Raw genomic sequence first — 9,955 nt, 5'->3', positions numbered from 1 at the left:
TGGAACGCCGCTGGTAGCATGTGGGTTAAGTCACTGGGTCCCACGTCACAGTGCGGTTAGAGTCCCAGACCCAGCAGCTTGAAAAACTCTCCAGGCCTGCATGTCAGGCCATCTGGTTCGGGGGAAATTGTAAAACCTCTTGAAGTCCAGCCAAGTGGAGAGTAAGAATCCCAGATCCCCCATATGGAGTCTGATGTCAGGCCCGGGCTGCCTGCTCTACCTGGGCCATCTTATTCCCCCCTTGTGACTGTGTGGCCTGACCCCTGTCCACCAGTTGGCCCCAAAGGAGGCCACTCCATCAACCCTCCCTGAGTGAGCGAAAGTAAGGCTAAATTCAGTATGCACTTAGCCAGACTCCCTGGGTTCAAACCTCAGCTCTGCCACTTCCTGGCTGAGCAACCTGAGACAAATGACCTACCTTCTCTGTGCCTCTGTTTCTCTACCTGTAAAATGGGAATAGGAATAGCACCGACCTGCCAGGGGAGTGCGGAGGACTCAGGGAGTTACTGTGTGTGGTAGTGTCTGGCACGCAGGTATCACCCGTGACTACTCTGCCAGCCGTTGTTGAAACCTCCTGTGGCTTCCTACTATCCTTGGTGCAGAGCTGTGGCTTTGAGGCCTTGCCCAGCTTGGTGCTGCTAAGGGTTGGCTCCACCCCCTCCTGGTCCCTCTGTTGCCCCCTGGATCCCTAGACATGCCACTCTTCCTCTTATCTTAGGGCTTTCCCTTGTCAGTCTCTCTACCCGGAACTGGCATAGGTTCAAACATCGCCCTCTCCTAAAGTCCCTGCCCAGGTGAGGTGCCTCCTCTGGCACTTGCACCACCCAGGTGCTGAGGACTCCGTCCCATCCAGCAGGGGTCTCCAACCCCCAACCCCAGGGCCACGGACGATGGCCTGTTAGAAACAGGGTCTCATAGCAGGTGAGCGGTGGAGATGTTTCCAGTCACTCCCCAACGCTCGATTACTGCCTGAGCTCTGCCCCTGTCAGATCGGCGAGGCACCAGAGTCTCATAGGAGCGCCAACCCTATTGGCAACTGATGCAGGGGATCCAGACGGCGTGCTCAGAAACCATCTTCCCACGCCCCCGTTTGTGGAAAAATTATCTTCCACAAAACCAGTTCTTGGTGCCAAACAGGCTGGAGACCACTGCTGCTCCCTCTGTGTCTGTGGAGCTGTCCGACCTGCTGACTGGGCCATGAAGCCCACAGGACAAGTGGTGGCCTGCTCCCTGCAGTATCTGCAGAGCCTCCAAGAGGCTGGCCCCTTGGAGCACTAAGCAAAGGTGGTCGAATAAATGAATGAAGAAATGGCCGAACAAAGTCCTGGTACCGAGAGCCCATCTGTGTTCACTGGATGGTCAGGCCTGGGGCTCACCAGTGGGTTGGAAAGGTGTCTGGGTGCCCCACGCCCAGAGCCAGGCCCAGGGTGAGCCTGGAGCCTGGTCTGGTGCTATGAACATCCCAGATCGCAGAGCTGGGCAGGTGTGAGGACCAGAGGTGGCCTCAGCAGGTGGCCATGCTCCGAGGGTGCACACCCATCAGCGTTGGCCCCCAGTGGCTGGGCTCCACTTACCCGGCGTCCCTTTGCTCCCCTCATGCCTGGTGCACCTCGAGATCCTGGAGGACCCTGTGGGGAGGAGAAAGAGTTTAGAAAAGCCCTTTCTAGGGGGTGAGAGTCACACTGGGGCCAGGAGCACAGGGGCAGAGCTTGAAGGCTCCTCAGTCCCCCAGCCAGGTGCTGCCCGGCCCCAGCAGCCTCTGTCGAAGGACTGTGCAGCCACCCGCTGGGTGGGAGACACATCTGACAAGCCCTGGGCTCCACCTGGGAATCCAGGTAATGGGACAAGTCTCCCTGGGTCAGACTTTACCTAAAGGTCAGGTTCTTTACCTCAAAATCAGCAAGAAGCTATGATGACATTTCTGACGAAATGTCTCCCCCAATTCTCATTACCTTTTATTATTATGATCATTTTTAAAGAATTGTTTTTGATTAAAGTTTATTCATTCCTTTCTTTTAATTTGAACAGAGAAAGACAGAGAGAGAGAGAAGTGAGAAAGCAAGCCGCCAGGTCCAGAACTTAAACCGTGCTCAGCCATGTGGGAATGTCCAGCACCTTAAACACCATGCCACCTGCTGGTCCCCTGTTATTATTACTTTTGAGAGATTTTTGCTATAGGGCACGTGCACTCACCAGAGAGACAGAGAGATAGAAAGTAAGAATTACTCCCGAGGAGGGATACCCACACCACAGTCCCTTCTCCATTCTCCTCTTGGGAATTTGGGCACACACGCACACACACATGAGGTTTAAGACACCAAGTTTGGGATTTGAACCCCAGTCAACGACGTGGGAGTCCAGTGCCTTAACCACTATGCCACCTGCTGGTCCCCAGTTCCTGTTTACCTGTTCCTCCCCCATCAGTGAGGAGAACGTGGCAACCCCAGTGCTGCACCTCATCCCCACCCAACAGCCAAGTACAACTCCAGATCCACGGAGTCATCAGGAAGTTCATGGAAGGCCGCTGGTAGCATGATGGTTAAGGCACTGGGTCCCACGTCACAGTGCGGTTAGAGTCCCAGACCCAGCAGCTTGAAAAACACTCCAGGCCTGCATGTGAGTGTGCCCAAAATCCCGAGAGGAGGGAGAAACGGAGAAGGGATTGCAGGGTCACCATCCTCCGTGGGGAGGCTTGCTCTGGTTCCCTCCTCTTTGTCTCTCTCCAGCACATTTTTTTAAAAGTTCATGGAAATGCAATTTATGAAAAGAATGATGTGTAGACTTCAAAACTTTTCTACAACAAAATAAACTTGTACTCTAATTCCGTTTTTCCATTGTAGTTTTTCCAATGAAGTCCCATTGTATTTGTGCAGGGTAGGCAGAGCCCACGGGGAGGGAAGAAACTAGGACCCGGCCCTGAGGTCGGCTTGGGAAGCAGAGGGGTGGCTGGGAGAGGATCTACGAGGGTGGAGGTGGGGAGGAGGGGCAGAGAGGGGGCAGTGGAGGCACATAGCGGGGAGCAGGGCCTGGGAGCAGAGAAATGCCCAGTTATCTCGGCCTGTTGAAGGAATGACAGGAAGATAATGACCGGGAGGGACAGAGGAGGGAGGCCCATGGAAACCCTAGGGCGGCTTCGTTCTTTGAATTCTCAGCACCTGGCCCAGCACAGACATGTGACGAGGACTTAGGAATCCGTTGAGTGAATGATAAACACATGGACGAGTGAAGAGGGCAAAGGGAAGGCAGGAGAAGGAGACCGAGAGTGAGGCAGGAAGTCTTGCCATGCTTCCAGCCCCGCTCCACAGCCCAGAGGCTGCGACTTCATCCCCTCAAATAGCCAAGACCCCCTGACAGCTGCAAGAGCCTCCCAGCTCCGGGGCCTCAGGCCGGGTGTGCTGTCTTCCAAGGAAGACACAGCCTGGCCCTGGGAATACCAGAGTAAGACCCAGCCCAACTGGGGACCTCAGGACGATCTCTCGCCGCCCCCAATTCTCTCTCTCTCCTTGGCCTTGAGGGGTTCAGGCCCAGCCCCGTCCCGTGGCAGACCTTTTAACAGGGGCTGCCAAGGGGCTGATGTGAGGGGCTGGGTCCCAGACTGACCCCCTGTCAGGAGAGCAGGCAGGGTGTGGACTCCAGCTTGGCCCAGTAAAAAGGCAGCTCCGACTCTCGGATGGTGGAGCACGCGAAGACTGGGTGAGAACGGGCCATTTTATGGAGTGATCTCAGACCTTGGAAGACATGCGATGTGCTGCCGGGAAGTTCCAGGAGCCAAGTCTCTAAGTAGAGGCAGTGGCGTGCTTTGAAAAGCAGGCCATAGCATCAGCCAACTGGGGTTCAAATCCCCGCTCTGCCACTTACTAATTGTGTCATCTAAATTCTGTAGGTCTCAGTTTTGTCATCTATAAAGTGAGGATAAGAAAAGTCCCTAGAACAGCTGAGAGGACATGGCAAGGGAAGTCCATGGTAAAAGGTGTCTGCTCTCTCAAAGTGGGAGGAGGTCAAATTGCATGGAAGACCCAGCTCTGGTCACTGGCTGACCCTGGGCAGGTCCCAGAGGGACCCACCCCCACATAATGGGAAAAAACACCTCAACTGGCCTCAGTGACCCACAGGAGAACATGGAGGCTACCGTGTACGGGGGAGGTGGGAGAAGGCCAATGACAGGGGAGCAGTGCCAGCAGAAACGTCCCTGAATGGTAACGATCCTGGTAACAGCCGGAGCCAGCATGTCTGACAAGCAGTTACTACTCACCACCACTCGTTCAACACGTGGTGTATGCAGGGTGCTGGCTAGCCTACAGCATGCACCCACATTTATTCCCCACGACAATGTCCACATGAAGTTAATGTTCTGCTGATGTGCGGATAAGGAAACTGAGACTCAGAGGCTATGCAAGCCGTCAACAATCACACGGCTAGTAAGTGGAGAGCCAGGATTTGACTCCCAGGTGTCTGGTTCGAGAGTGAGTTTTCTGGGCCTCCCAGAAGCTATTCTGTCTGCTTCTCTGGGGGCACCAGGGGCAGCTGATTGGCTGGAAGCATCCAAGGCCCAGCCCCATACTGCAGCAGCAGGGGTGGATCAACGGCACTGGGATCAGAAGGCAGCCAGTCCTGTCTGGGCTCACCAGGTTTGGGCCAACCCATTGAACAGAGGATGCACCAGAAGGGGGTGGGGTGGGAGGATGAGCAGAGCCAGGAAGGTGCGGGATTCAGAGGCGGCCAGCACCTTCCTTCTCTGCGCCTGCCTGGATGTCTCCACTGTTGTCCTGTCTCTCACTGGATTTGCATTTGTCCCAGGGACACCTTGCCAGGCTTTTCTCCTCCCAGTGGATAGATAAGAAGACTGAGCCCCAGGGAGCCTGAGGCCCGGGGTGGAGGAGGTAGAATTTGATAATAAGCCCTAAGCATCCTTGCCGGGGCTTTGGCCCTTTCCTGGGCACCTTTCACTCTGATAGGCTCCAGTCACTGCATCTCCAAACACTGGGGAGGGAGCCGGGCACTGCAGCCCACACGCCAGCCCCACCGGCGAGCACACTGGTTCTCTGACTGCCAGCTTCTGCCCTATATGGTCCCACTTCCATGTTACCAGCCCTTCTAGCTCCAGGCCCGATGTGGCTTTCCTTCCTCCTCCATGAACAGGGCAATGAGAGATGCTGGGAGCCCAAGAATGCTAGCTTCTGACCCCGTTCTGCATGAGGAGAGCTTCCACCTCTTCAAAGGGTGTAGGGATGACAGAGCCACCTGGTGCTTAGTACCCTCTTCCTGGGTGACCATCACTGATGTGCAGGCTTCCTGCCCTTGGGCTAGTTCCTCCAAGCCTCTCCTGGGCACCTAGTACTGCCTTGCACATAGTAGGTGCTCAGTGGAAGTCTATTACAGCGGATAGAATGTTTATACCCGACACTTCCACTAGACAGTGAGAGTCTTAAGAGCAGGACCTATTGCTTACCACTTCTGCACCTCCAGGGCTGAGCACATGCCCAGCACACAGTAGGTGCACAAAAAAGTGCGGGAACTGAGTTGGCCTGACCTTACTCATCTGCCCCGGGGCCTGGTCTGTCGGTGCCAGCCTCCCTCGGGCTCAAATCATGGAGGCGTAAATCATGGGCGCCCTCTCCAACTCCGTGGGGCTCTGCAGGTCCAGGTGACCTGAACTCATCACCCCTGAGCTCTGTCCTGGTACCTGGGCCTGAGCGGGTACCCCCTGTCCCACCCACTTCCCACCCACAGGAAGCCTGGCCAGATCTCTGGCTTTGGTTAAGGCAGATGCCCTTCCTGGCTCACCTGCTCCGAGCAGGGACCCAAACCAGCTCTGCCTCCTGCAAATGACAGCAACCCCTCCTTCCCCAGCCCCCCTGAATCTGGTCTCCTAGCCTCCCCATCACTCGGGGAGAGGCTGAGATCCACGGAATAGCCCTGCTTCCTCGGTCGTCCAGGGAAGCGCTGGAACCCTGGGCCCTTTGGCTCTGCCCCAGCCTGCTCTGAGCATCTCCATCTTCTTGCCTGCTTCCTCCCTAGCAGGCGTCACCCCTCCACTGGATTCTTCAACTCCCCCCCACACCCCTGCCCATGCCAGAATACAAGCTATAAAGGGCAGGGCCGCGCTCTGCTTTGCTGACTGCTGGGCCCAGCTCCTGGAGCAGCCAGGGCCACATCCATGGCCCTTAGTGCGCGTGAGTGAATGGACTCATGACGATGCCGCGAGGGACCACGGGGGTCCTGGCGAGAACACCACTCCGGGCACGGCAGCTGCACGGTCCCACTTCGCTCGCAGTCACACCGTTTCTTCCCTCTGGTTTTCAGATGAGTACAATTTAGGCTGAGAGGAGTTAAAAGATCTGCCTCAGGAATACAGGGAGCGGTGGAGGGGGGATTTGAACCCACATCTGTCTGATCCTGAAGCCTGGACTAACTCCGGATTGACAAAGGAACGTGAGGGCTTTGCTTACCAGGGGTCCAGGCTCTCCGGAGTTCCCGACGCCACCTGGCATTCCAGGATGACCCTATCAAGAAAGGAGGAAAAGGAGTCAGCTGGGAGGGTGCCTCTTCCTCCCTCCTCCCGTCCCGCCTCAGCTGGCTCCGCCTCGCCTGGCCCTGAGGACAACAGAGGGCCTTTGCGTGGGAGAAGGAGACTCGTCTGGGTGTCTGACGCGGGCACCAGGCAGAGGAAGGCAGAGGCAGGCAGAGCAGAGCTGTCACCGAGGTAGCGGCAGGAGGAGGCAGGATGCGGACTTACTCCTTACCATCGACCCCTTGGGTCCTGGCGGTCCTGGGGGTCCCATCACGCCGCGGTCTCCCTGTGATGAAGACAGCAATGTGGGGAGGTCACGGCTGTGGCTCTGGGATAGCCTGTGGTGGGGGGAAGGCACTTGCCCAAGGTCCACACAGAGTCCTTGCCCAGCTCATGGACACAGCGCCCCAGGTGGGGCTCTGAGATTTCACTCGTGGGAACCAAGACCTCGGGCAAGGCCTGGGAGGCCGCAGTATCCACCAGAGCATGCCCCGCGGTGGGAGTCCCTCGGGCAGGGGCGGGCTGATTAAGGATGCACTCATTACACGGCCTGCTTTGATCCTGGCCCACGTCATGTGGTCCTTGTTAGGCCTGGCATCCCGGGGCTGGGCTGGCTGAGGCAGAAATAGCAAGAGAAGGCATTGCTTTCCCTCTCCTCACCCCCATTCAAACCTAGAAGCGATGCGGGAGAATCAGAGACAGCGCATTCCCTCTCGACGAATCCGGACAGACTGGGCAGACGTGGTGGGAGTAGTGACAGAGCTACCCACGAAGGCAGGGGCTCTGGGTTCAAATCCTGACTCTGGTTCTATTTCCTGTATCCATTCAGCCAGCGTTTATGAAGCACCCACTGTGTGCCCGACACTATAGCTGGACTTGGAAAGTAGGCAGGCCCGCTCCCATGGAGCAAGATGCTCAGGGTGTTGCAGGGAGATGCCCACGAGTCGCCAGAAGAGATGCACCCTCAGGTACACGCAGTGAGGGAGGGGTCACGGTGCTGAGGCTGTGTGACACTAGGGGGCCCGGGGTGGGTGGCCCTCAGGAAGTCACATCGGCCAGGAGCTGAGGATAAATGAGTCATCCAGACCGGGGAGGGAAGGCGGGAGGGACTGGCAAGGGCGAGCCCGGCCAAGCGAACGGAGTGGGCGCTGGTGTGTGTGTGTGAGGAGGCACATGGGGACACTCGAGTGGCACAAGAAGGCCAGAGTTGGCCTCGATGTCTTATTACAGTTTCCTAAGCTGTTAGCATCGGAAGAAACAGGGTGAAAGGTACATGGGACCTTTCTGTACTATTTTTTGTAGCTCTGGTGAATGTGTAGCTATTTCAGAATAAAAAGTAAATTTGAAAGAAGGAGGAGGAGGGAGAAGACAGAGGCCAGTGGGTCTGGGCCACAGAGTGTGATGAAGAGTGAGGTGCGGATGCCTGGGAATGCAGGGACAGCCAGACTAGCTGGGATGTGTCCTCTCTCTGGCCCTCGGTTTCCCCCTCTGCCCAATGGGAACAATACTGGCTCTCCCAGAGGGCCTGCTCTGGGGTCAGATAAGTCAACGCAGAGGAAGGCAGGTGCCTGCTGGGCTGTTTCCTTTCCTTCCTGGGAGCCAAGGTGACAGAGTGTCCTAGTGAGCGAAGAGTGGCCTTTGGCAATGAACCTGATTGGAGTGCCACCTCTGACATTTACTGTCCTTTCCCCTACAGGAGGCTCAGTTTTCTCACCTATAAGACCGAGCTCCTGGGGGCTAACGAGGCAATCTAAGGACGAGGCAATCTAAGGACGTTTTCAGCCTTCGTTTTCTTCCTCCCTCCCTCCCTCCCTTCCTTCCTTCCTTCCTTCCTTCCTTCCTTCCTTCCTTCCTTCCTTCCTTCCTTCCTTCTTTCCTTCTTTCTTTCCTCCCTCCCTCCCTTCCTTCCTTCCTTTCTTTTTAACTTTCCCATAGGGCATGTGTACTCAGCAAAGACAGAGGGAGAAAGCATCCCCCATGGGGAATGGTCATGCCATAAGCCCTTCTCTTCCTCCTCTCCCTTTCTGGATTTTGGGCACGCATGCACACAAGTGCCTGGCATGTTTCTCAAGCCACCATGTCTGGGACTTGAGCTACGGGATCAGCATGTGGGACCAGGCTGCCTTAACCACCAGGCCGTGGAGCCAACCCCATCTTTCATCTTTCTAAAACATGGGCGTTTCCCTCCTTTCTGCTGCCCACTGTGAGCACTGCCAGCCGGGAGGCCCCGGTCACAGGCATCGCTGACTGCTGTGTGTGAGGGTGATGACGGGGGGCAGGGGAGGAGCCCTGGGACTTCTGGGAAAGGGGAGCATGGCTCTCCAAGGATCTGAATGCCAGGTGTTGGGAGAGGCCAGGGACAGTGGTCCCCTGTGGTCAATGGCCCCTTTGCCTCTTTTTAAAATTTCAAAATACGAGCTCTAACTCTCTCTTTCTCCTGATACCACTTACCTTTTCTCCCACAATTCCTGGCTCCCCGACCAGGCCAATGAATCCCAGGAGTCCCTGTGAGACACATTTGTGAAAACAAGAGGCAACGATGTGAATTCGGGAACATGCTGAGCTTTCAGGGCAACATGCCTGCGTGCGCCCTCTCTGGAGTCCTGTCCTGGGTGTCTCCCACTGTGCCAGCTAAGCCTGGCGCTGTCACCACCGAGGACAGCGTTGCCTCTCTCCGGGCACCGTCCTGACTTCCCTCACTCCACCAGATGGTTCTGATCTGGGAGCCAAGCGGTGGGGCGGCTGCCAGCCTCTCTGGGAGCACCGCGCATTCCTCCCGCGCCAGCAGCAGGCTGGGAGGCAGCCCGTGTGGAGAGCGGGGGTGGGGGGCTTGCGCTGTGCTGGGAAGAGGCCATCTGTCCCCATGTTTCAGGGCTCTGGGGCTGTTTCAAAGAGGGGATCAAATCGGCTGGCTGAGATAGAAATACCGCAACAGCCTCCGCCAAGAAACCTGATTGCAGTCTGGGAAGTGGAGGCCTCTTTACTGTTTTCTGAAAGGGCGCACACACACGCACACGTGCACATACACACACTTGGTGGCTCCCTTTGCTCTTTTTCACTCCACTGAGTGGGAACTCGCCTCTGTGTTCCAGAGGGCTCTTCTAGGTGGCGGCAGGCCTGGCTGTCTCCCTGCACACACACAGCAAAGGTGAGCAGCCCAGGGAGGTCCCCCAGGAAGGTGGACCAATGTCTTGCCCAGGACCCACCCTCCTCCCTGCTAAGGAAATTGCAAGCAGAGGGGAGGTCTTGGGTGGCTCAGAAATGTAAAAGTGGCTTCTGAAGAACTCAGACTGGCAGCCAACAGTTTCTGGAAGAATTGGAAAAGACTGAGGAAGGAGCGAATATGTCCCATAAGCCCTGTTCTCTGTCCTCCAAACTCTGATTGGAGAGAAATAAGACCCTGGGCCGGAGCCAGACCAGAAATCCTATGCTCAGGCAGGAATG

The 9,955-nt window shown here is 56.5% G+C and overlaps 1 protein-coding gene across 1 annotated transcript in view; it reads right to left on the bottom strand.

Annotated features, from left to right (window-relative positions):
- COL27A1 (collagen type XXVII alpha 1 chain) overlaps positions 1-9,955 on the bottom strand; it is a 191,819-nt gene that overhangs the window by 61,092 nt on the left and 120,772 nt on the right. The window contains exons 31-34 of the mRNA XM_027769364.1: positions 8,963-9,016; positions 6,744-6,797; positions 6,450-6,503; positions 1,575-1,628 (exon numbers count right to left, since the gene is read on the bottom strand). Coding sequence (XP_027625165.1) covers positions 1,575-1,628; positions 6,450-6,503; positions 6,744-6,797; positions 8,963-9,016 — 216 coding nt within the window. The remainder of the gene's footprint in view (positions 1-1,574; positions 1,629-6,449; positions 6,504-6,743; positions 6,798-8,962; positions 9,017-9,955) is intronic.

The sequence above is a fragment of the Tupaia chinensis genome, unplaced genomic scaffold (genome assembly GCF_000334495.1).
Source record: "Tupaia chinensis unplaced genomic scaffold, TupChi_1.0 Scaffold000081_1, whole genome shotgun sequence".
Lineage (NCBI taxonomy): Eukaryota > Metazoa > Chordata > Mammalia > Scandentia > Tupaiidae > Tupaia > Tupaia belangeri.
Note: the sequence above shows the minus strand (reverse complement) of the source record. Positions and strands in the feature narration are given on the sequence as shown.